The sequence below is a fragment of the Cavia porcellus genome, unplaced genomic scaffold, assembly GCF_034190915.1.
Source record: "Cavia porcellus strain 051 isolate PalLab524CR breed Dunkin Hartley unplaced genomic scaffold, mCavPor4.1 scaffold_3, whole genome shotgun sequence".
In the NCBI taxonomy this organism is placed as follows: domain Eukaryota; kingdom Metazoa; phylum Chordata; class Mammalia; order Rodentia; family Caviidae; genus Cavia; species Cavia porcellus.
Genome location: NW_026947486.1, coordinates 38,326,462 through 38,353,474, shown reverse-complemented (window position 1 = coordinate 38,353,474; position 27,013 = coordinate 38,326,462). Strand labels below are relative to the sequence as shown.

At 42.9% G+C, this 27,013-nt stretch overlaps 2 protein-coding genes across 4 annotated transcripts in view; one reads left to right on the top strand and one right to left on the bottom strand.

Annotated features, from left to right (window-relative positions):
• Window positions 1-255: 255 nt before the first annotated feature.
• Window positions 256-3,661, top strand: Cxcr3 (C-X-C motif chemokine receptor 3). 2 transcript variants are annotated; one of them, XM_013153669.2, is made up of 3 exons: window positions 256-374; window positions 903-986; window positions 2,125-3,661. In XM_013153669.2, the coding sequence occupies exons 2-3, from the start codon at window positions 975-977 to the stop codon at window positions 3,208-3,210; spliced, it is 1,098 nt and encodes a 365-aa protein (XP_013009123.1). In that variant the 5' UTR covers window positions 256-374; window positions 903-974; the 3' UTR covers window positions 3,211-3,661. The 2 variants fall into 2 exon arrangements, with proteins under 2 accessions (XP_013009123.1, XP_013009122.1); XM_013153668.2 differs by lacking the exon at window positions 256-374 and adding an exon at window positions 688-795.
• Window positions 3,662-6,985: 3,324 nt separating this feature from the next.
• Gcna (germ cell nuclear acidic peptidase) overlaps window positions 6,986-27,013 on the bottom strand; it is a 58,309-nt gene continuing 38,281 nt past the window's right edge. For both annotated transcript variants that reach the window (XM_013153754.3, XM_063246077.1), the window contains 7 exons: window positions 23,695-23,777; window positions 20,946-21,356; window positions 14,596-14,671; window positions 11,615-11,759; window positions 9,439-9,577; window positions 8,211-8,415; window positions 6,986-7,726 (listed from right to left, as the gene is read on the bottom strand). In XM_013153754.3, the coding sequence (XP_013009208.2) occupies window positions 7,477-7,726; window positions 8,211-8,415; window positions 9,439-9,577; window positions 11,615-11,759; window positions 14,596-14,671; window positions 20,946-21,356; window positions 23,695-23,777 (1,309 nt within the window). In that variant the 3' untranslated portion in view covers window positions 6,986-7,476. The remainder of the gene's footprint in view (window positions 7,727-8,210; window positions 8,416-9,438; window positions 9,578-11,614; window positions 11,760-14,595; window positions 14,672-20,945; window positions 21,357-23,694; window positions 23,778-27,013) is intronic.

The following is a 27,013-nucleotide window of genomic DNA, read 5'->3' as shown; positions in this document are numbered from 1 at the left end:
ATTGCTGTCTTATGTGGTGGTTTCTAGAATTTACATAAGGAGTGTCAAACTATACACAATATTTTATAACTTGCCTCATCCCTCTTGTGAGTAATGGCTTCTCTGTATGTATTCATGGTAAAAAATACGTAGTTTCACTTCACTTGATCTTTAGCTGGGTGAATTATCAGTTTATTCATTTAGAAGAAACAGAAGGCAGTGTGATGAGTCAGACAGCTGTGGGCTCAGTCCTCAGACTCACCCATACTTGCATGTCTGATGAAGGTCTTCCCCATTCTGAATCATCTTTGGGGACAGACCACCACCTCAAGAGGGACTTGTTCTTGCAATGAGACAGTGTCAGAGAAAGGAATTGAAGCAACATCTGGCATTTAGTGAGTTCATTATTAACACTTTCCTTTCTTTTCTCCTGTTGTTTATTGGGGAGGGGCAATGGCAAAGATCCAGACAGATTTCAGGTGAAAGATTTGTTCAAAATATTTTAATTTTTCAAGAAGTCTAACCTCCTTTATAGGCAATACAATTCATTATTCAGTCTATACAATCATGCAAAGAATAACTCTAGTCCAGGCCTGATGAACACACCAGCTAACTTATTAAGCATAGACTAGAAGGAGGAGCAATTCTTGCCCTTGGCAGCAGGGCTGCCCTCATCTCCCTGCTGTGTGGCTTCCTCTTAGTTTTCTCCCCGCCACACCCAACCACCCTATACCCTTCGCTAGAGCCCAGGCTTTCTGATCCTAGGCTCCCAGCAACTCCCCCAGAAAGGCTTTACCCAGTCACAGGATGGCTGAGGTAGGAACTCAATGTGCTGGGTCTAGATGGGTCTGTAGATCTTCCAACCTCTGGAAGAGGCTGTGGTGAGAACTGCATGAAACCCTCACTTCCTCTGTGCACTGCAGGTTCCCAACCACAAGCACCAAGGCAGAAGGGCAAGCAGCACGCAACACAGCAACCAGAGCACCAGTACAACCATGGTCCTTGAGGTAAGTGCCGCTGCCCAGCCCTACCAGAACACTATTCAGAGTGGCCATTTCAGGGCACTAGGGACAGTAGGGCTGGTCCAGAGCTCAGGGGGCACCAGAAGGTTGATCCAGGGAGCAGGTGAAATGCACTAGATAGGGAATTGGGAATTGACCAACTTGGCCATTGACCACAGGCAAGTTTCCTCCCTCACTCTGGCTTGGGTACCTCACTTCCAAAATGCAGGGGTATTGGGAAGAAGATCTTATTGAACTCTAAGTCTCCTTTCAGTTGTGATTTGGTGCTTTGGTCCTTGCATCTGGCACTAGGGAGACCTACATCTCGGGTGGTTCAGGACGAACGAAGGGAAAAGAAGATCCCTGCCAGCTGGGTGTGGCAGTGCAGCTGTAGTCCCACCTACTTGGGAGACTGACACAGAAGGAACTAGGAGTTTAAAATCTGCCTGGAAAGCAGATGGATACCCCATCTCAAGAAGAAGGAGGAAGACTGGACCACATAGTGAGATCCAGGCCAGTCTGAACTACACAGCAAGACCCTGTCTCAAAAAAACCAAGAGGGGCGGAGAAAGAAAAAGAAAAAGAAAGAAAAATGGAGGAGGAGAAAAAGAAGAAGCCTTCTAGAGCTCCCAGTGGGCAGCTAAGTGGGCCTGCAAGCCTCTGTGTAGGGGACAGGAAGCACAGGGCTGAAAGCATATATTTGGGGAAGGGGCACAGTGAGCTCTATGTGCCCTGAATAAGACCTGAGGAGGGAAGGAAGGAGCCAGTGATTAGGAGATGGCACCAGGGAGGGAACACTTGAGGAGGCAGGTGGTTGAACTAAAGTACGATCGGGATCCTGAGGTGGGCAACCCATGAAGGAAGTACAAAGAGACAGAAGCAGCCAGAAGGCTCTGGGCCCAGAGGTAATGAGGAGAAACAGACTTTGAAAAAGAAAATCTCCAGCCTAGAGCCCAGGCTGGGCAGATAGCACTCAGGAAGGGTGGCCCTGGAAGAGAGGTATTGAGTCGTGGAATGTGCTCTAGGCCTCTAGGGTCTGTCTTAAAGAGGAACTGCTCAAAGTCACAAGTCACAAAGGAGTGGAGGTGGTTGTGAGACCTTTACATAGTCCCATCCTGCCTTCCCTCTTCCCTCCCTCCTGCAGGTGAGTGAATGCCAAGTGCTAGATGTCTCAGACTTTGCCACCTTCCTGGAAAACTCTAGCTCTCCTTACGACTATGGAGGAAATGAGAGTGACTCCTGCTGTGCCTCCCCACCCTGCCCACAGGACTTCAGCCTAAACTTCGACCGGGCCTTCTCTCCAGTCCTCTATAGCCTCCTCTTTGTGCTGGGACTCCTCGGCAATGGTGTTGTGGCAGCCGTGCTCCTGAGCCAGCGGGCCACCCTGAGCAGCACTGACACCTTCCTGCTCCACTTAGCTGTGGCGGATGCACTACTGGTGCTGACGCTCCCTCTCTGGGCAGTGGATGCTGCTGTCCAGTGGGTCTTTGGCTCTGGTCTCTGCAAAGTGGCAGGTGCCCTCTTCAATATCAACTTCTATGCAGGGTCCCTCCTGCTGGCCTGCATCAGCTTTGATCGCTACCTGAGCATAGTGCACGCCACCCAACTCTACCGCCGGGGGCCCCCAACCCGTGTGGCCCTTACTTGTGTAGTCATCTGGGGGCTGTGCCTGCTCTTTGCCCTTCCAGACTTCATCTTCCTCTCAGCCCACCGTGACAACCGCCTCAATGCCACTGTTTGCCAACACAACTTCCCACAGTTTGGTCGCACAGCTCTGCGTGTACTGCAGCTGGTGGCTGGTTTTTTGCTGCCCTTGCTGGTCATGACCTACTGCTATGCCCGCATCCTGGCTGTGCTGCTGATCTCCAGAGGCAGGCGGCGCCTGCGAGCCATGCGGGTAGTGGTAGTGGTAGTAGTGGCCTTTGCCCTCTGCTGGACCCCCTATTACCTAGTGATTATGGTGGACATTCTCATGGACCTGGGGGCCTTGGCCCGCGACTGTGGCCGAGAAAGCCACATAGATGTGGCCAAGTCAGTCACCTCAGGCCTGGGTTATATGCACTGCTGCCTCAACCCACTGCTCTATGCCTTTGTGGGGATCAAATTCCGAGAGCGTCTGTGGACACTGCTTGCGCGTCTGGGCTGCCCTGCCCTCCAGCGGCAGCCACCATCTTCTCGCCGAGATTCTTCCTGGTCTGAGACCACAGAGGCCTCTTACTCAGGCTTGTGAGACTGATACTGCAGGGGAATGCCCTTTGGCCCATGCAGCCCTTCTCCACACTCCAGGCTCACTCTTTCCCTCACTACTAGGCTGGCTCTGGCTTAACCCTGTCCCTGGAGCTCCTTGGCAGCTCCCACACTGCCAGGTCTCCCAGGGAGCTGCTCTCGCAGCCTGGGTGGCTAAACCATTGCTGCTACTTAGCTGCCATGCCCCTCTTGCTACTTCAGAGGTGGCTGCCTGGAGGCCCACTGCCCTTCTAACTCAGAAACTAGAACTTGGCCTTTCCCACATGCAGGGAGTATGAGCTAAACAGCATAGTGTTGCCCCATGGGGCTGTGGTCCAGGCCACCAGCTCAGCAACAACTGTGGCTATGGTTCCCAAAACCTCTGTATTTTTCCACTTTTATTTTTTATGTCTAAAATCTTGCTTCACATTTTTCAATAAACAAGATAATCAGAACCAGGGTGGTTTAGTAGTCATTATGGTCAACCTTGACTAGACTTGGAAATGCACTTTCTGCTTCGCCCTGCCTGGACCTGGGATCCCTGGCCAGAGCTAGCAATGGAGGTAAGGTGGCCTTTGCCATCTTCTGGATTACCTATCACCTGGTAGCACCGGTAAGACACCTTCGTGGACTGGGGCAACAGCAGTGAACTGTCAGGCAGCTGGCTGTCTAGACACCATATGGGCATAATTTTAGGAAGGGGCCACTAGAGGAGAACAAGATGGTCCCTGAATCCCAGATCAGACCAGCAGAAATATGTGATAATGTCACCAGCTAATGTGGATTCTTAGCTGCATATAACAAAGAAAGCAGATCCGGGCTAGTTCTTGAGCCTGTCGACAACTGTCATTGTTGTCCACTTTCTTCAGGACCCTCTAAAGGCAATGGTCCCTGGTATGGTACCCACTTTCACAATGTTAATAACCAGCTGAGGGTTCTTGCCCAATCTGGGTAGAAATCATGAACTGGTAGGTGCAGCACCCTTGATGTTAGCAGCTGAAGGCTTTGAGTGCCAATGGCTCTTAGCTATTAGTGTTACAGCTGCAAGCTCTGAGTGCTCACACCTCTTAGCTCTAGTGTCCTAGTAGCTGGTAGCTCTAAACCACCCCACGCAGCATCCTGAGCCTGCACCTGCCTTGGCAGCTTCCTAGAACTCTTGCGGCAGCTTCTGGTACCTCTCTGGGGTTCTTCCACAGATCTCTGGAGATCTTAGCTCTTCACTGCTCCTGTTCCCTGCAACTCTTCAGCAACCCTCTGGCTGCTAAGTACACTCAGGGCTAAGAACCCTCAGTGTTGCTATTAGTGCAAACCACTCAATGCACTGACAAAAAAAATGACAAGTAGGCAGTTGGGATGACCTGAGTGAAGCTTTATTGGGGTCTGTTCTGCAGGACAGGGGAAAGTACATGGGAGAGAGCCTCCTGGATGGACCCATAGTAGGTGAGGTAACAATGATTCAGAGCAGCATTTGTGGTCTGAGTGCATGTCACTGATCTATTTGGGGAATTTTCAAGTAGTAGGAGGAGGCAAGGTCATATGGAGGTGGCAGGGCAGTCATCTGGGATAGGTCTGTGTCTGAAGCCTACAGCAGTCAAGGCAAGTATCTCCCAAAGTGACTTTTGGGTGTCTAGGACAGCCTTTGCTGTCATGGTGACAGCTTGGCGAACTGCAGCAGAAGCTGCTGCTTAATCAACAAGTCCTCGGAGTCATGACTGCAGCTGCTTTGAGTTTCTAGGAGTGGCAGCCGTGCCAAACGTAGCCTAACAGGATTTGGGGATGCTGGGAACAATGACAGTACCCAGTCCATCTGCAATTTTTGTCCTGTTACAAACAGTCCTCTAGCCACTCATGAGAGGCAGCAGCAGCACCCAAGCAAGCCCCAAGTAGGGAAGAGGCACTGTAGTTGTTGGACAAGCCTTGGGCTCCAAAGTAAGCTGAGGCCTAGAAGGTGGTTGAGGCAATCCCAAGATAGGAAGAGGATGCTGGAACTAGTTGTCCCTGGCCACCCTAGGGGAAGCTGCAGGGGAGAGGGGCTGACAGCTAGCAGTGAGATTGTGCTTCTTCCAGCCACCAAAGGAAAACAGTAGTGTTGCGTCTCATTTTCTACCTCAGTAAAAACTAGCAGTACCAAACAATCTACAACATGAGACAAAGGAAGGGAACACAGTAAATTGAGGCCTCAGAGCATGAAGGCCAGAGCCATTTGGGAAGGCTTTCTGGAAACAAAGCCCAAGTGGTATTTCTGAAGGTAAAGAAGGAAGAAAAAAAAGAGTATTTTGAGGCATTAGAGAGAGTAGTAGCAAAGATGGCAAGGCTAAAATCAACTGTATGTGTGTACTAGGGACTGAACTCAGTCTACACACTGGGCTACATCCCCAGCTCTTTTTCTGATTTCTGACAGGATCTTGCTAAGTCATCTAGGCTGAACTCAAACTTGTGATCCTCTTGTTTCAGCCTCCCAGAGCACTGGGATTACAGGCATGTGCTAACCATTTCTGGCTTCTTATGGGGGGGGGGATTATAAGTGGTTACGAGAGGCTAGAGTTAAATGTTCAGGTAAGGGCAGGGTTGAAAAATAAGACAAAGAGGTAGTTTGAAATCAGAGACCAGCCAGAAAGCTGTATGTTATTCAGGTAACACAAGCGCTGATGAAGTTTTTACTAGGGAAATGGCAGTGGGCTTGAAGAGAGCATTTTTAACAGCTATTACTGAGGTTGAAGTGAGTGGAGGAAATAACTAGAGCTTCCCAGAAGGACATGTTGATAGGGCCACCGAGTTAAGGCAGAGGGTAAAAGCACAGACCTACTGCACTGTCAGCACCCCATCATGAAGTCACATGACCCAGTCTGACAGGGTAACTGAGCCCTTGCTGAAACTGCAGGTATGGTTAGAGCCAGAGATGGGAGAGCGGGGGAGAAATCCAAGCAGTTAGTGCTTCCTAACTCTCTTTATATACATCTTCGATCATATTTAGCCTGAGAGACAGGGGTTTTTCTGAAAAATGAAAGAGAAGAAATGACTAGAATAACGCTCCTGCCTATAAAACATATCAATAATGTCAAACTAGTAAAGGTATTTGTGGCAGGCAAAAAAAATGGACCTCCCTGCTAGCCACACTCCAATACCCACAGCTTGTGAATAGGTTAACTTACATGGCAGAGGGGAACTGAGCTTCTAATTAGCTGACTTTAAGATTTTCTATTGAGCTAGGTAAAGTGGCACACACCTGTAATCTCAAGACTCAGGAGGCTGAAACAGGAGGATTGCCACAAGATTGAGGCCAGCCTCAGCTACACAGTGAGCTTAAGGCCAGCCTAGAATACATGTTGAGAGCTTGTCTCAAAAAAACAAAACAAACAAAAACACAACAGATTCTTCTGGAATATCTATGTGGATCTAATGTAATCATAAGGGTCTTTAAGGGTGAAAGAGGGAGGTAAACAAGGAAAGTAGAGAAAGAGATGTTGCCGCTGGCTTTGAAGATGAAAGAAGGGGCCATGAACCAAAGCCATGGGTGGCCTTTAGCAGCTGGGAAAGACAAAGAAACTAATTCCGCCCCCCTAGAGAATCCAGAAACTTGTTAACACCTTAACTGTAGTCCAAGGTGACTCCTCTCAGACTTCTAACCTCCAGAAATGTACTGTAATACATTTGTGTTGTTTTAAGCCACTAGGTTTATGGTACTTTGTTGTGGCAGCCAGAGGAAACTAATACAGTGCCGGTACCAGTCCACATCCTGGATATCACTGCTAAAGCCCTTATAGGAAGTCACAGAAAAAGAGAAAAACAATAAGTAGATTTTATTAATACATGAGACACAAAGACTCACATTTTATTTATTTGGTTTGCTGAACAAGTACATGGCTGTTTCACTCATTGTCATCAGTGACTAAATCTCTGAAATATGTGTGCTTTTATATGCAGGCAGGCAGAACACACAGCAATAGCCCTGGCTTTGAAGTGCTGACTTTAAAACTTACTCTTCTCAGCATTATTTTTATTCTCTCAACCTGCCATACATAAAATCATTTTTCTTCTGTTTTTCGTTCTATATGTTAAAACTACGCAGTAAAAGTAAGACCAAAGGTGAATTCAAGGCCTTTAGAATATTCTCAAAGGTACAATAAAACCTTTGGTTAAAAACAATCATCATTAATAAAATGAATCTAAAAATACATATTTAAACTCTAATAGTAATAATGTCACAGAAATGTTTCCAGAACTTCTTGTCAGAAAAGGGCTCAGTTAATAGACATACTCTAGGGCAACCTTAAGGATTTTTATTTTGTTTACTGGCAGCATAATTCTTGCTGAGCTTTTTCATCACATCTCCATGGCTGAGGCCTGCTGTCTCCTGTAACACCATTCTGTAATTCTCCTGAACATATTTGCCAAATGGTCTCACATAGGGCTTAATGGGGGTTCCATCTTTCCGAGTTAATGGCAGCAAGATCAGAGGCCCCTTACATACAAAACAGAAGAAGCGTTTGGTGTTCAGTGATCTGGTATAGCGGCCAACCCTAGTGAGGAAAAGGACACCATATAACAAAAGAATCAGTCACCACAGTATCAGTTTAGACATACTGGTCTTGGGCCTGAAGTGAGATTTTGTGAGTTCTCAGAGTGGGGCTCCAAACGATGACAGGGGTCAGGCTGGCTCAAATTCGTAAAGAGAACATGGAAAGTAATACAGAGGTCCCACTTATAATCCCTACAACCCCATTAGTTTGGGAGGCTGGGGCAAGAGGATCACACGTTTGAGCCCAGCTTGCAACTTAGCAACTCATCTCAAATTAAAAGGTACAAGGGAGCTGAGTATACACCTCCTTGTGAAGGCTCTAGTTTCAGTCTCCAGTATCTCCCACCCAAAAAAGACAGACAGATAGAGGTTCACTTCTCAAGTCAGACAGCCATGGATTCACTCCCACAATGACCGAAGACCCACTTGGGGACTGAAATGAAAAGGTAAGTGGAAAAAAAAAAGTCTGAAAAGGAAAGCCTTACCTGGTTTTGCACCAGTTACATTCATAATGAATCTTGTAGTTAATTGCATAGTTATGGCAACAGGTGACCAAGGGCAGCTCCGGGTGGACCCTGTTGGACTTTGTGGCATAATACTTCCATGTATCACCATGAGAATCTCTGATGCCATCGATCAGCCAGGAGGCAGCATGGCACATTTCATGGATCAGGGTGTCTCGGAGCCGGTCTCGGAAGAGAAATGAAAAGAAACTTAAGTACTAAAATCAATTCTCTCCTGATCTGCTACCCAACAATCCCTTGACTCTCACCCCCAGCAGGCACAGGCATCTTACAGAAGTGAATGCAGGCAGGTAGCCACGAGCATCACCTTACCAGGATTCTGAAAGTGAAACTTCTGCCCTCTTCAACCCTATTTTGTTCATGGCAGACAGCTTAGGTGAGCAGGTCTTTTTGGAGTATCTCTAACATGTTCCTCTCCTTGTGGGACATTGCTAGAAACCTACCTGGACAAGACTTGGTTTCTGCCCTCTAGGCATGGAAACAGACGGGCAGGAGGGCAATCACTAAGGCTGTAGGATGTGGTCAGAAGCACTGTGGTGAGATGAGGATATGAGCTGCGCCCATCACAACGGACTGAATTTGTAAAATTCATAAGGTCATTGTGGGGCAAGTGAAAAACAAGAGCCAAGATTGAGGCCAGGGAAGTGTGTGGTACACTGGGAAGGCCACTGTAAGAGGCCTAATTGGAGCATGAGTTAACAGGGAGACAAGAGCAGCCAAGTGGAGTGGGGCAGATAATGCCAGCCCAGAAAGCCAGGCTCCAGCCATTGAAAAACCTCAGCAAAGCATCATGGGGGTACACAGATGCCTCAGTGCAGCAGAGAGAAGTGAGGGGATAAGCGCCCATACTGGACAAAAGCAAAGATGGAGAAAGAATTGTGACAGAGAAGTCATTGTGAAGGGAGATTTGGTGACTGAATAGGCATACAGGACCTTAAACCTCAAGTAGTAAGAGAATGGGATGCTGCCTTTTGCAAGGGGAAACACAGACAGAAAGGTATGCCTGATAGTCAGATTCCCAGGAACAGTGAAACATCCCAAAATAATGTTCTCTAAGCAATACACACAAGCCTGTCTAGCTGGGAAGGCCAGTTCAGTGACACAGGCTTCCAGCTAAGAGTCACTACATAGATTCTAGTGTCAGAGGGAAAGAGTGCAGAGATAATAGCTGTCTTGCTACTGCCATCACCTGCAGAATCACAGACTTTCAGAGAAATCTCAATCTTGACATAGCGTTCTCTCTTTGGGTACTGTCTCTCACTAGTGGTACATGAGCCAGCAGTCCTCAGCATCTTTTTGTTCCAAGTGATGTCTATTTCTTCTGGCAGCTGAAAATGAAAAGCAAACAGAAGGAATCAGACAGCAGTTCCAAGCAGTCCAGAAAATATTAACTCAAAAGTTTTCCTCCCTGTAATTTAATAAAAACAGAAACTTCATTCCCCAGGTTCTTGCCTCATAGCAAGTTGGGAGGAAATCTACTCAAAGGGCACACAAATCTAAACACTCTGGGGAGGAAAAAAAACTAACTGGAAGTCTAGATAAAGACAGGGAGGCAATTAGGACACAAGGGAGATTGTTGAGACAAGGTGAATTAGGGCTTGTGCTCTCCTGCACAGAGACAAGGCAGATAAAGAAGAAAAGCCCTGCTTAGGTGGGTCAGCTGGAAACCCATATAGGGTGTGGTGGGCAAGAAGTGAAAAAATGTGACTCAGAACATTTCAGGTTCCATTCATTGGATTTAATACCACTATCCTCAGGAAGGACACCAAAGGTTGGGGAGCCTTTAGGACAAGAGATTATCCCTCTGGAAAACGTTGGTACCAGATGCAATAACATCTGAAAAACCCAATGCACTAGGGCTGAAGATGGTGCTCACAGACAGAGTACTTGCTTAGTGAGCCTTTGATTCCCAGCCCCACAAAAACAAAACAATGGAATGAGGAATGACCAACAGGTATCTGCCTCCAAATTTTCTCCAATTCACTCCATACCTCTAGGCTACTTTCGGATTTTTCTTCAGCAGACACACTAGGTCACATCACATCCCTGTGCAGTGGTGCTTACCAATTTAAATTTAACCTCCCACAACCTGATGCCCAGGTCATCTATGACCTGGTGCTACCCTGCCAAAAATGGTAAGAGCTATAATTGTGTAGGCTCAGTTCCAGGCACTTTCTGTATATTAACTCTTGTACTAATTTTTAGTAGTAAGTACACCTGGCCCTCTGTACCCATGAGTTCCACACATTCACAGCTTCAACCAACCACAAATCAACAATATCTTTTAAAAACTGCAATAGTGCTGAACATGTACTTTTCCCCCTTGAACATGAACATGAACATTTCCTTCTTGTCCTCATTCCCTAAACAATATAGTGTAACAACTCTTCACACAGTATGTATGTTATGCTAGGTATTATATAATACACAGATGATTTAACGTAAATAGGAGAGTTAAGCCGGGCGTGGTGGCTTATGCCTGTAATCCCAGCACTTGGGAGGCTGAGACAGGAGGATCATTGCAAGTTCGAGACCAGCCTGGGCTACAAAGTGAGCTCAAGGCTAGCCTGAACTGCATAGGGAGACCCTGTCTCAAAAAGACAAAAAAAAAAAAAAGTAAATAGGAGAGTTGGCAGTAATGAACACCTGTAATCCCAGCACACAGAAGGCTGAGCAGGAGTATCACTATGAATTCGAGGCCAGCTTGGACTATACAGTGAGTTCAAGGTCAGCCTGAACTACATTGTTAGATCCTGTCACACACACACACACACACACACACACACACACACACACACAGATGCACACGAATCAAAAAGAAAAAAAGAAAGGAATATAAAAATAAAAAAGGGAAGATGTGACTAGATCATATGCAAATAATACACATGAATGAGTAGCAGCAGATCTAATGAGGTCTGGCACTCCATGGATACAGAGGGACAGCTGTGCTGTTACTGTACCTATTTTATAGCTATAGAAACAGGCATATTGAAGTTAAATAACTTCCCCAAACTCACACTGTTCTTTTTACTCCAAGTAGTAGAGCCCTAACACACTGCCCTATCCCTTGTCACTGCTGTCCCTGTGACTTACCAAAAGGAGTTTCACTTCCTCCAAGCAATCCTACTTCCTCACCATTCAGTCTCTCAGTTGTTTGTCCCTCTGCTGATCTCCTATGGTAATAACCATCTGTTCCATATATTATAACCCATAAACATTAGTTCCTTTACATATGCACATCTTACCTCTGCACCTAAACTAACGTTTCTCAAAGTCAGGAAGTATACACAGTTGGCACACCACCTGCCCTGTAAGAGTGCCATCATACAGAAGATGCTCAATAAATCTTAATGCATCGATTCTACCTTTTGATCAAAGATGGTGTTGTTAAGCAGTGTGTAGATTCTTTGAACCAGTTCATCCTTATTTTTCTTGAAATTCTTTCCAGAATATTGTTTTAACTTTTCAATGTCAAGTAAGAAGCATCCGGGTATTTGGCACACAGCTCTCCTGCAAAGAAGATAAATTCAACTGAGTTCCAAACAACTGAAGAAACAGATAGAAGAAATACATGCATTAAAGATCAGGCCAATTCCTTCCTTGCTTCCTTCCTTCCTTCTTTCCTTTCTTAGATGAGGGCATTTCCCAAGCTTCTGCTCATAGCCTTTTCTTGTCACTCTCAGCATATTCTCGGTCGCGTGAGGGCTGGTTCCCACCCCAAAGGAGCTGATTCCCACATCTAGCTGCAGTCTCTAGCTCTGTCCTGACATCTAGTTCTGAACTTACAATTGCCCAATGCAAATTTCCAACTAACAAGAGTACAACATATGCAACTGTCAAACTTCTACTGTAACTGGCTGAAATCCTCAGAGGCATTTTTAACTCATTTTCCCCTTCATTTCCTGTAGAACTAGGGATACAGCTCTTCATCCCAATGCTTATTTCACTCAGCACTCCTTCCCAATCCCAGTCACCTCTTCTAATCCAAATATACACACTCTTCCAGGTTTATTTTCCTACACTAGTGGTGGCAAATGTATGGCACACATATCACAGCACACTGTTTGTCTCATCAACAACTTGAAAAGGTTCACCATCACTGTCCTATGCTATATTCTAATTAATATTCCCATCTGCTCTTCAAGGCCTAGGTCAGTGTGGTCCCAGCCTCTATTTCCAGTTATCATTTCTACTCTGGACTCAACAGGCAACTCAAACATTCCTTGGACATGAATTGTGATTTCCCATACTCATGCCTCAGCCTAACTTCTTCCAGATTTTGCCAGGATACTTATGCATGATTAAACTGCAAAATAAATCCTATGTGAGGAGGTTAGGGCGGGGAGGAAGAAAGTACCAGACAAGGCAAGGAAAGATAATGCAAGGGCCTTTCCCCTAAAACTGCACACGGATGACTTGAACATTTCTGACTCTAATTACCTAGATTTGAGAACAAATTTGCATCAGAAAAGGTGGCAGAGGGTCAGGGGAGGGGAAGGGGAAGGGGAAGCAGAAGGGGAAGGAAAGGAAAAGAAAGGAAAGGAAAGGAAAAGGAAAAGGAAAGGAAAGGACAGGTGGCAGATGAATATTTGAGCCATCTGTAGGCTTCAGCAGCGAACAAGACTCCTGTGTACTGAGAGAAAGCTGGCCTTGTTGCTTAGCAAATTTCACCTCAAGCCCTGCAGGCTGAGCACGCCCCACATCAGAGGAACCAACAAGACCCCAAATGGGGTACATCACACACCATAACCAAGAAGCAACCTGCACAGGAACAATGCTGAACACAACAGGAAGCCTCCAGACTGAGACAGGAAGTACCAAAGCAACAGTTAAAAGTCCAAACAGCCTGGACACCTTTGAATAAGGCTGACAAGCACGCCAAGCAGCAGCTTCACCCTTCTTTTGTCAAGTCTCCAGCAAAGCAACCTGGGAACTACTCAAGTGACCTGTCCCTATAAGTAAATCAGCTTAAATATAATCTAGAAATCTAAAGAAAGAAAAAAGAAAAAAAAATCTAAAAATGATTTCACTGAAGGGTCCAGCTGCTGTCAGCTGTCTTGATACAGAAAGCCTTTTCTCAGGTCTAAGTTTCTCTGCTGCTCTAATCCCTGGGATGTCATGGTTTCCTCCTGTAAGATACACTTTTTTCTCTCCAATAAAAGCTGAAAAATTACAGACTGGGGTAAAGCTCAGTGGTAAAGTATTTGGTTACCCTGTGTAAGGCCATAGGTTCCATCTCCAACATGGGGCCAGTGGTTTGCAAAAAATAACATAGTTCTTCACTTGTATGATAATTCAGATATAAGTACGCATTACTCCTGAATACAAGTAAAAATAAAGAAAATTAGAGCCAGGGATTTAGCTCAGTGGCACAAGCGCCTGCTGGGCAAGGGCAAGGTCGTGAGTTCAAGCCCTGGTACCAAAAAATAAAGAAAATTATGCCTACCATATCTTTGGGGGGGGTGTTGAGACAAGGTCTTGCTGTGCAGTTCAGGCTTGCCTGAACTCACTATGTAGCTTAGGCTGGCCTTGAACTTGTAGTGATCCTCCTGCCTCAGCCTCCCAAGTGCTGGGATTACAGGCATATGACACCACACCTGGCCACCATATCATATTTCTAAGGGAAAATATAGTAAATTTCTATAATTTAAATGAGAATATTGTTGCTCTTTAAGTATTAACATGCCTTTAATGATCAGTTATTATTTTCATTATCAACTATATACAGCATAATAAAAACAAGAGAACTACAAGCAATCTATTTCATCTTAACGTTTAACCACTGAAAATTCTTAAGAGGACTGAAGATATAGCTCAGGAATAGAGTACAGAGAAGACCTGAGTTTAATCCCTGGAACTACAAAAACAAAAAACTTGCAACAATACATATATAAGTAGTAAGAATATAACTGTGTGATTCCAAAGCACTAGAAAAGCATTCTCTACTATCCTTGCTCCAATTCCAACAAATCAGAACAATACATTGGTTCTGCCTTCTCACCATCTCCACTGTGTTTACCTGGCTTAGAGTAACCTCATGCTACAAGGCTATATCCAGCCTGAAAGACAAGTGTCTTATTTGGCTACACATCATTATTTAACCTGAGTTTGAGGCAAAGGAAACCTCAGAGGCCAGAGTTGCTATGGGTGCAGAAGGGCCCCCTCTGCACATGAAACTGTGGGGGCCTAGGCAGGGCACTCAGGCCCAGCCACAGGGGCAAGGGGACTGGCCAATGGCTTCCTTGGCCCACTCTCCACTGAGACAGAAACCTTGGCCCACCACCCCCAGACTCCTTTATCCTTTATCCCTTTGGCCTTTATCCCTTTGGCCGTGAGCAGTACATACCCAGTCTTGCACTTGTCAGCTTTTGCTGCACTGGCTTTCTTCTCTGAAGATGCTTGGTTTTTTCGTCCACTATCAGCTGAAAAGATAATTGTACCTTGAAAATTGATACCATCACCCAATTGACAGAAAGATAAACTTGGAGGAGTCCCCACAGACAAGCACAGAGCAGCATCTACCAATAAAATCGCAAAGACTAGGCTGGAGACTTAGCTCAGCAGTCTAAGCACCTGCGTGGTAAGCACAAGGTTGTGAGTTCCATCCCTGGTACCAAAAAATAAAACAAAAGGGGGCAGGGAAAAAAACTGCAAAGACTGCATACTACTGCTTTCTGAGTGCCTTTATCTATGGGTATCTTTGACAAAGGGGACAAACACATTCACTGGAAGAAAGACAACCTCTTTAATAAATGGTGCTGGAGACCACTGCAGACTGTGGGACCCTGGTGTAACCCTGTTTCTCTTCCTGGCCATGAGGTTTAGCAATGTGTGCAAAGGCATATCCCTTTCCCACTAGATATCTTGGTGATTATGAGTGCTTGTCCCATGCCAAGTATATGAGTAATGCTTTCTTCGTCAGTCAGCATCTTCATCTGTGAGCTACCATTAACACTCACTAGCCACCATAAGAAGGCAACATCTGGGAGAACATGGTGGATAGATAACAGCAGCTACAGTGGCTCTCTGAGATAGCCAGCTTATATTCCAAGAATGGTGTGGTGTGGGCAGTCCTAAGCAGGAGAGATATACTGTGCCAACCCAGGAACGAACTAAGCTGAAAGAAACCAATTGGAAATGCAATCCCGGTGCTACGATTGGAACAACTAAAGTCTCAGTGTTCCTGCTGGAACCTGTGCCTCTGGAAACCTTGGCTTGAATTCCCTGCTGCTGCCATGTCTGAATCGACACAGCAGGGATAGAGACGTGAAAGCTCTGAGAGCAGGAATCGGCAAACCGAATTGAGAGCAGAGATGGCAGGGAGCCCTGCATCGACCTGCAGTGAGTGAGAGGACCCTTCCATAGACAAAGAGGATCCAACAGAGGACATTCTGGGACCGAGCAGACTAGCCAGAACAGGGCGCTGGAGTGACTTCATCTCATATTGCCCTCTCAAGCAGGATTGGTAGGGAGCACTTGACCTGGATGATGCCGTGAACTAAGACCCAGTAGGCTAGCCCAAACTAGGTCCCTGCACTTGGCAGTGCACCCTAATGCAGTGAAGCCTTCAGCAGGTTGACTGACCTGGAGGGGCGGGCCCAGCATAGGCTGCCCCGGTCTGTATCTCCCTAGTACAATGCAGTGGGCAGGAACACCTAGCTGGTGAGATTCAAATAAACTGTAACCAACAAAGAAGGAAACTGGGCCTCCTATATACACCTGTATGGAAGGAACAAAAAATATGAGAAGAGGAGGCAACAAGAAAGGAATCTTGGTCCCCAATCCTGAGAACACTGATCCAGGAAAGGTAAATGCAAAGGAGAATAAAGACAGAAAACATGCAATATGAGTCATGGCATCAATAGACATAAAGCGATATCTCCAGGACCTCATAGACGAGTTCAAAAGTAAAGTATTTAACCAAGTAAAGCAAGATATAAGTAGAATAGTTAAATAAATGCTAAGCACCTCCCAAGAAAAAACATATAGTGGAATAGAACAGAAAAAAAAGGGGAGAATTGTTTGATGGAGAAAATAAAGAAAACATAGAATACATGAAGCAGGTTCAAAGAGATTACCAGGAAACTAAAAACTATTGAGAACTGGCATAACAGCTTGAAAGAAACTAAGGATAGATTATCTGAACTGGAGGACAGATTTATAATGTGGAAGCATGAAAGGAAAAACTTCTTAAAAATAACAAGGAAACAAGCAGTAACAATACAAAGGCTAGAAGATGATAAGAGGATCTATAACTTAAGAATTAAGAATGTAAAGGAAGAAACAGGGATAGAAACAAATGAACTGCAAATGCTATTCACAGAAATAATCAAGGAGAACTTCCCAAATATAGGAAAAGGTAAAGATGCTCAGATGTATGAGGCATACAGGTCCCCAGCCACCTACAAGCCAAACAGAGACACATCCAGGCATATAATAATCAAAATTACAGAAATCCAATATAAAAACAGAATATTAAAAGCTGTCAGAGACAAGAAACAGATCACTTACAAGGGAACACACATCAGAATTACAGCAGACTTCTCTGCACAAACCATCAAATCACGAAGAGCGTGGGGGGAAATAATTCAAGCTTTGAAAGATAATAACCTCCAGCTAAGATTGATATATCCTGCACAACTGTCCTAGAAATTGATGGAAAAACAAGGTGCTTCCAGGATAAAGAGGAACTAGGGGAATTTGCAACCACCAATTCAACTCTACAGAGAATACTGAGGACATTCTAAAAGAGAAAAGTACCAAGATTCCAGAAACAGTGGCAGAGAGGCCACAATGAATGGAGCAGAAAGCAAAATGAAGAAGACACACTGACAACTAATGACAGAAAAAAAGCTCAACAGAAATGAGGCAGAGAAGGTTGGATATAATTTCTAATATAGATGGCCTAGATATACTAAATTAAAGGAAAAAAGAGAGAATTGCAGGCAGAGTGGATCAAAAGACAGGGTCCACTGAGAGGCTCTTTTATAGGAAATATAATTAGCCTGAAGAAGGTTATATGGACCAAAATCAAACATGAGAAAACGGAGCTAGATGTGATAGGGAACCAGAGAGTAATAGGGGTAACTAGACCAGTATTTATGGATAGGTTGAACAGACAGGCTTTAATAAATGAAGAAATATAACTAGAAATCCAGCCCAGGAGTGAGAAAATTCAGAAACACCTAGGTAAATAGCAGGTTGCCCCCTCAATACAAAACCGTGAGTGTTGGATAGACCCAAAAATTCACAGTTCATTCTGGGGGAGTAAAGGTGAGGAATTGTCCTCAAAAAAAGAAAACAGCAGAAGATAAAGCTAATATAGTGTATTAGGAATGAAAACTCCTATTACTCACACCACTCTGCATGGTTGGAACTTGTTCCATCCTAGTTTGTATACAAGCACTGGATCTGAGGGCACAGACAGCTGTACTGAAGATATCAGGACATAGCACAGTGGTCATCTTTGATTTCCTATTAACTTAATCAGGATCCCTGTAGGACTTATACTGTTGTATCACGACTGATTTTAGTTAAACCTGACTTGTTTGATTGCTGCTTATTACTGACAGATTTTATTCAAAACTGTTAGGTTGCTGGTATCAAGTTGAGGAGTATAGACAACTATACTGAAAATGACAATGATTCACTATGATATCCATTCTGATTTGGTTACTACCTGTTTTTGTAGCTCTACACTATCTACAAAGTTGTATTTCTGTTAATCCTCTTATATACTGATATGCTCAATTATACTTTATCTGATGATATAGCCAATTATGTTGATGATAACAAGAAACAGCACAGTGACATGGTAGAACTCCTTATACAAGTTTTATATGTCTTTTTAGTTTTATGTCTACAGGAAAAAGTTTAGTTCTGTCCTGTTTTGTTCTGTTTCTCACTCTAATATAGAAAGGATAGAAATACATGTTAAGACTCAAGCTTTCGTAAAACCTATAAACAGTTTATGAGCACTGATCTGATGATACATGATGAAATGAACACAAACTTTGAAAGAAAGGGGCACTACAGTACCCAGTGCTGATTCCAGAGTGCTATGATGTGAAATCCAGCAATATTATTAATCTTTGTTCAGAATGACTTTAATCTGCTAGGTTTTGTTTGGTCTCAACATAAATGAAAATATGGATAAATGCGTACATGTCTAAGTGTATACGATTGATAGCCGTAATACTTAGTTTTTGTTCAATAGTTGAACAGAACTGTTTGCAGTCTCCCTGGTTAGAATCCCATTTATATGTTCCATTTGTGTACCTTGAACAACTATTTTGGGGGGACAGTATGTATACATCAGCTAGTGATTTATTACTATTTCTTTTCTTTGAAAGTATGTACTATTTCTGCCCATTTTCTATTTTGTTTTGTCTTTCTTTTTAAATAAATAAATGGTGCTAGAGAAGCTAGCTCTCCACACGCCAGAAATTAAAATTGAACCCATATCTTTCACCAATCACTAAACTAAATTCAGAATGAATCAAAGATATAAATATTCAAACACAAACATTAAATCTGCTAACTCTTGAAGACACTGGTGTAGCAAAGACTTTTTAAATAAAACCCCAATCACAAAGGAACTATCACAAAGAATCCAACAACTGGGACCTCATCTTTTAAAAAGCTTTTGCTCAGCAAGAGAAACGACCAACAGAGTGAAGAGCCAACCTACAATGTGAGAAAATATTTTCCAGCTGTTCCTCAGACAAAGGATTACTATTGAGAACATATAAAGAACTCAAAAAAATCATATTTCTCAAACTTAAAGACCCAGTACAAAACTGGGCATGTGATGTGAACACACACTTCTCAGATGAAGAAATAGAGACAGCAAATAAATATATAAAAAACGTTCAACATCACTGATCATTTGAGAGATACAAATTAAAGTAACACTGAGATTCCATCTCATTCTAGAAAAAAAGGCTATCATCAAGAAATCTGCCAACAATAAATACCAGAGGAGCTGTGGGAAGAAGGAACCCTTTTCCACTGTTGGTGGAAATGTACACTGGTGCAACCACTGTGGAAATCAGTGTGGAGATTCCTCAGAAAACTAGGATTGGAAGTCCCATTTGTCTTAGCTATTCCCCTTTTGGGTATGTTTCCAGAATAAAAACATCATACCACACTGGTATATGTGCACTCATGTTTATAGCAGCACAATTTGTAATAGCTAAATCTTGGCAACAACCCAAATGCCCATCAACCAAGGAATGGATTAAAGGATGTGGTCTTTTTATACAATGGAGTACTACTCAGCCATAAAGAAGGAAAACCTGGAGACTTATAGGTAAATGGATGCAACTTGAGACCATGCTCATAAGTGAAATAAATCACTCACATGTGTAAACATCATATTGTCTCCCCACTATGAGAAACTGAAAGAATAAATAAGATTCAAAATGTACAACAGATATTGTAAAATGGGAAGATGCTTCAAAAGGAAAGAGAAAGTAGGATGGGGATGTACAAAAGAAGGAAAAACAAAAAATACATAAATATATATAAATAAATATGTACATACATATAAAAGATATTTAAGATAAGTAACTTTCTCTTAGCGCGTGGAAAAGAAAGATTTGTACTAATATTGTTTGGACAATTAAATACCAATGTCTTGTACTGTCAATAATTAAGATAGCAAGACACAATATATTAACCATTGTTACCCTCTTACTATCTTCTTTTGAAATTTTGTTTTATTCTTCAAAATAAAATTAAAAAATAAAAAAAATTAGAGCTGGGATGTAGCTCTGTGGTACAACACCAACCTAGCAAGGATTAGACTCTAGGTCTCATTCCCAGTACCAAAAAAAAAAAAAAGGACCAAAAATTTCTTAAACATTTGTTACATGCCAATCACAAGGCTAGACATTGAAAGACCTAAATGATTAAAAGCTCTCCCATTGGGCCGGGGATTTAACTCAGTGGCGTAAGAACTTGTCTGGCAAATGTGAGGTCATGAATTGGATCCCCGGTACCAAAAAGAAAAAAAAGCTCCCCCATGAAAAAGCTACTAGTTGAGGACAGATTCAGGAACATGCTACAACACCACATGATTAGTGCTTCAGACTAGGCTTTAAACTTTAGAACTTTGGGATTCCAGCAAGGGGGAGTCACTCTAATAATTCGTTATTTCATAGAGGACCTAACAATTGGACTAGGTTTTAAGAAAAACAGGATACAATAGTACCTCAATTCATGAACTTAATTCTATCCATGATGCTAGTTGCAAACCAAATTGGACAAGAACTGAATCAAATTTTCCTATAAGGTCAACATTGTACGTAATTATTGAATTTGATTTGGTTTTTGTCCAATTCAGTTTGTGACCAGAATCATGGAAAGAATTAAGTTCATGAACCAAAGTGTTAGTGTATCCTCTGGAAAAAAGATGCAGGGAGAAAGTGGGGCAAGGGGACACACAGAAAAGTAAATACTAAGATATAGGGACACAAGAAAGTCAAATGTGAGTGTTTCCATTTCCAGAAAAATCATTTTAATTGGGATGGCTGTTTCCCTTTGCAACTAGGAAGTTGCTATAATAGCTGAGGACTGGCAAACAGGATGGGCAGGCCTTAAGACCCCAGCATAGTGAGCAAAAAAGGTGTGGTAGGCATACTTGTAGGCTGGGTACATTTGGCAGGACAGGCATACTTGCTATGACTGGCTTACCAGGTGCCACACATGTTTTACTGGTTTTCCTTTTCCTCGGTTGTTCCGTCACAGATATGAGCTTGTCAGTAGTTGGCAACTCTTGATCTATAATTTCTAGGTTAGCCTCAGGATCATTACCCAGTGGAACATTATCAGGTGAATTTTGTTGGGAGGCAACAGACTCATGCACTTCCCTTTTATATGAATAAATTTGGCTGTAATTATGGGAATCCCCTTCTTTTAGCTCAGGAATTTCCCACTTCTTATTGTTGCCATCATCATCATCATCATCATCATCAATAACAATTACTACTGGAGACTTCTGGGTGTTGGTGGTAGGCTCTTCCATTTCTACCTCCTCCACTTCCAACTCTTCCTCCTCCTCTTTGTCTTCCTCCTCAGTATCAGAAATTACTGCCAAAACCTCATCTGAAATTCAGGGAACATGACACATAAATATACTCCTTACACACTAAATACCAGCAGATTATTAAGTTAACCAAGCCCCCAGAAACTATGAATATAAGTTACAGTTAAGAATCATAGTTATTTTACATTGTTTTTACTGTTTCTTTTTTATTTTACTAAGAATAAATGACAGATAAAACAGCAACCAGGCCAGGTTTACTGGCATATGCCTATAGTTACAGCACTTAGGAGGTTGAGGTAAAAGGATTGCTGTGAGTTTGAGGCCAACCGGGGCTACAGAGAACTACACAGTGAGACCCTGTCTCAAGAACAACAATTAACAACAACACCAAAAAACCACCAGCAATCATACTCATGTTTATAGCAGCACAATTCACAATAACTAAATCTTGGAAGTAGTCTGTGTATCCACCAGTGGAAGAATAAAGAAAGTGCTATTTATACATGATGGAGTACTACCCTGTCGTGAATAAGGATAAATGAGTTATTTGTAGGAAAATGGGATGCTTGAAACCATAATGTTAAGAGAAATAATTCACACACAAGCTTAAATATCTCATGGTCTCTCTTATGTGAGATATACAAAATATAAACAAAGAGCAAAATAAAAGGTAGGTAATAAGAAACAAGGAAATAAATCTTTGCCAAAGGCAAAGGGACCATTGGGCATAATGATATATGCCTCTAATTCTAACACTCAGGAGACTGAGGCAGAAGGATTGCCATCAGTTTGAGGCCAGCCTGGGCTTCATAAGCAAGTTTAAGGGCAGTCTGAACTACATAGTGAGACCTTGTGTCAAAAAAAAAGGGTGTGGGGGAGGAACCAAGAGATAGAAGGGAGTAGGGAGGATGGAAGGGGAAAGAAATTTAAAAATTAACATGTTATGTACATACACTAACTCCCCCACAAGGAATGTAATCATGTATAGCAAACATGTACTAAAAAAAAACAAAAATTGAAGAAAGACAGATAAAACAGCAATCAAATCATATTCTCTAAGTAGCATGATAATTCCCAAACTCAGGTCTAAAAATTCATATCCACAGCAAAACTAAGAGAAACTAAAATAAAAATGTGATATTTCCTTCAAGTTAAGTTAAATTTCCATAATTCAAAGACTGCCCTTTAGTTTGTTGTTGCAGACCACTAGGAAGTGGCTCTGAGCAGGATTTAAAATCAACTAATTGGTTATGTTTCTGTGAGTCTGCTCTAGGCCTCGGCCCCTTGCCTGGTGACAGGAGCTAATTCATAGTAAGTGACCCTCTCTGAATCACTGGTCTTTGCTGAGGCCTGTAGTGGCCTGTGAGGCCAGAGATACCTCAAAGGGCAAGATAAGGCCACAGCTGCGGACACTTGGCTCAAACATCAATTAAGTAGATAGAGACTGCAGCTGCAGGAATTACTCTTACAGTCTCATTCCTACCATGTCATCATGAAGATAAGAAGGTTTTCCTAAATTGACATGATTTATTACTTGGAGACAGACATTCTTGAAGTGACTCCCAAGGTCCTGCTCATTGCCTGTGCTTTCCTCAGTTTCCCTGCTCTTCATTTTGGACCTAATAAAAATGGGTGGTCCAGAGAAGTCTTTGTCTTAGCCCTCAGAGTCTCGAACTCAACTAAGGGTTTTGACCCTCCTTGTCTCTTTTTATTTAAGCCTTCACCATACACTCCCTCGGGAGACTGGGGATCTAGGTCAGGACCCGAGTGCTTGTTATTACATCCTGGCTAAACTTTTGATTTGTTTTATGTAAGTATGCAGAAAGGAGATGGTAGCTAGCATGTATGTATGTATGTATGTATTGATTGGTTGTATTTTTGTTTTTTGAGGCAAAGTCTCAGTATGTAGCCTTGCTGCAATCCTCCTGCTTTAGCCTCCCAAGTGCTAGGATTATAGGCATGCACCATCATGCCCAGTTGGCTAGCATGTTTTAAACAATCATCTCTCAAATCTCCATCAATCTAAAAAGAATGCAGAGCCCACACTTCTTGCCCCTTTCCTCATTATTCCCATGCATAGACAGAGAGAAAGAGAGGAAGAGGGAGCAGCAGAGGCCACTTCTGAAACATACTTCTGTGTCTCAGCTCTCAGTTTTCTCCCTTCTCATGCTTTAGTGCAGTTCTAGACAGGTAAGAGCTCTACCAAGAGGGACTCCTGCGATCCACAGCAGCAGAAAACTAACCCAGCCACGTCCATGGTCAGCACGTGTGAGGAACAAAATGGTGGCCCTTGCTTTTGAGTGATTCTAAATGCAGAGTGTGAGGACTCTGACCCTGAAAGTACTAATGCATGAGTCTTCAGAGCTTAGCTACTTCTCTAGAGAGCAGTATACTTACCTTGACTATTTATTTCATAAATCTTTATTTTCTTTTCTTCATGAGCATACTCATCATCAGACTCAGAGTCAATCACTACAGGGCTGAGTGATGAAACAGGAAAAAAGTGATAAATATGAATGCAACATTCTCTTCATAGCATTTTCTGCCTTTTTTATAATGAACATGATCATTTGTTAACTTATTGGCTCGTTTCCTACAGTAACTCTGTTCCCTTAATCGAACTACCCAATCTTTCCATTACTCCTGCTTTTCTATCTGGTTTTGCTTTTTATTAGTACATATTTGCAGCTCATGCCAGTTATAGTCATCTTGGGGAGTGCATACATGCACATACTACAGTTTGCTTTTTTAGTTCCCTTCCTCTTCCCTCCTGCTCCCTCCTTTAATTCCCCTATCCCTATTTTCCTTATTCTTGTTGATATTAATCTGAGTTGCTATTAATCCTATTTATGGCCTAAAATGTTTACATTCCTTGAGGTTACTACATCCCTGTACATGGCAATTCTTTATTCTACTTATTTCCCCTTCCCCTTCTCCTCACTCATTCCCTTGGTTCACTTCCCTATCTCAAGAGATCCATTCCCTTGTCCCCTTCTATACATTCTTTATCATTCTCTTTGGCTGTACTTTGCCTCACTCAAATGAGAGATTCCATATGGTATTTAAGCTTGTGTGACTGGTTTATTTCACTCAACATAAACACATTTTCTAGGTGCATTCATTTTCTTACAAATATCTTACAAAGATTTCTCCTTCTTTATAGCCAAATAATATTCCACTGTGCCCAGTTACCACATTTTCTTTATCCAGTCATCTGGTGATAGGTAAATAGGCTGCTTCTAGGATTTGGCTATTATGAACTGTGCAGCTATAAACATCAGTATGTGTGTGCTGCTGATGCATGATGTATTATGCTTCTTGGGGGAGACATCTAGCATGGGGTCACTGGGTCTTGTGGAATTTTTAATTTCAGTTCTTTGAAGAATGTCCACACTGATTGCAGTAATGGTTGTAGTAGTTTACATTCCCACTAACAATGCAGGAAGGTTCCTTTTTCACCACAGCTTCATGCTTGGTTGGGGAGCACATATACTTTTTCACCACAGCCTCACAAGCACTTGTTATTATTTGATTTCTTGATGACAACCATTCTTTCCTGAGTCAGATGGAATCTTTGTACTGTTTTCTCCCTTCTGTCTCCCACACTCTCAAAAGCAGATAGATATCTGAGAGTAACTGTCCCACATTGTCAGACCCTATGTATTCAAACAGTTTTGGTACAGGAGAAAAACTGATCAGGAAAATGTCTAGTGAATTTGTTGTGGAATGGGGAACTGAATCCAAAGGCTTTGCACTGAGCTCTATCCCAACTTTTTTTTTTTTTGACACATGGTCTAAGTTGCTAAGTTGCCCAAACTGGGCTCAAACTTGCAAATCCTACAGCCTCAGCATCCAGAATGCCAGAATCACAGGTGTGCAATACTCTGCCCACCCTGTCATTCTTTATTTGAGAAGGGTAGAAGAGGCAGAGAAAGACAGAAGCAGCCTTGGAGCAGGAAGGCTTTTCCTCAGTGATACTCCATAGCCAGAAGCCAGCACCTGCTGCTTTTGTGAACAGACTGTGGCAGGAGTCGTGCATAGCAGTGGCCCTGGGTCTCCCAAGGTTCAGGTGGTAAGCACCTCCATGAGTCCTTAGCTGACTCTGGCATTTAGGTTAGAGTTTCCAGCAGGTTGAAATTTGCTACCCTCCTATATTTTCTAAACAGTTTATGGTAGTGTGATATACTTTCATGACAAGAGAGAAAAATACTTAAAATGCCTGTATAGGATTTGTTTATATCTATTACAGAAAGGAATGCTAATCGATGTCCATCATGTTTACTACTTTTAAACTGCCAAGCTGACAGGTCTTTATTATCCTGTTAACTACTCCAGCCTTAAACTTTACTCGTCTCTTGATTTTCCTGATATACGGACATTTTTTTGTTTTCATCTCATTTTTCCATCTATTCTTATCTACTCATTTCTCTTCCTTGACTCAATCCCTGACTCAAGGATTTACTCACAGCCCTCTCATGTCAATTCAGTTAATACCTAAGGATTAGGTTGCTAACACTATTATATATGTGCCAGCCCAATCTATTATACCCAGCCCAACTTCTCTTCTGCTTCTACTTGCTCCAACTTTCTACCTGGAGATCCTATGGGTTGAGGTGATACTCAGTATGCACAGGTTTGATGACATTAGTTCTGGTTTGTCAATTATCCATCCTCAATAACCCTTCCCTGTGCTCTACTGTTAGATGTCTTGAATATCAGGCCTGCTGTCTTAGTTACTTTTCTCATTGCTGAGACAAAATATCCAACACCCACCCAAGTTAAGGAAGAAAACATTTATTTAGCTTACAGGGTTTTTTTTTCTTTCTTGTACTGGGGATCAAACTCACAACCTCACATTTGCCAGGCAGGTGTTTATGCCACTGGGCTAAATCCCTAGCCAGCCCTAGCTCACAGTTTGTAGACATTTTTAGTCAATAAATGACTGGCTCCAAGGCCAAGTGGCATGGCTGAGGAGCAACATTTCATGGCAGACAGAAGGTAAAAAAGCAAGCAAGTGAAGGACAAGACAAACATTTCTGTCCCTTAAATTGTATCCAGGTACCAGGATTATAGCAGTGCCAAACCAATCAGTGGACTGATTCAGTACTTACCCTCCCTTAATCCTAGCACTCTTAATCCTAGCATGTGTACCATGAGTCAATCACACATCCTAGATTCAGCCACCTCTGAAAAAGCCCACCTATCACCATATGAGGCCTTGGGGGGGCATCTAAACACATAAGCCATAACACTTATCTACACTGAATTCCAACATGTTCAAAAATGAACTCAGCATTTTCCTTCCCAAATCTATCCTTCCTATAGTCTCCTATATATAGAAGGCAGCTGGGTCTGCACCAAGAACCTCAGGCACTCCTGGATAGCCCTACAATATGGATTTTCTTTAAATGTTTGATCAGTGTCTACCTAGCAGCAGCTGCAATAAAATTTGCTTTTCTATTTAAAAATCAGGTACATTGCCAGGGGTGGTGGTGCACTCCTGTAATCTCAGCACTGGACAGATGGAAGCAGGAACATCGTTGCAAGTTTGAGACCAGCCTGGGTTACAAAGTAAGCTCAAGGCCAGCCTGAACTGCATAATGAGACCCTGTCTCAAAAGGACAAAAAAAATCAGGTACATTTTTATTAACAAAGAAAGGTTTTAATATGAACAAAACTATAAACCACAATATTTCTTAAGAACATGATAGACCAT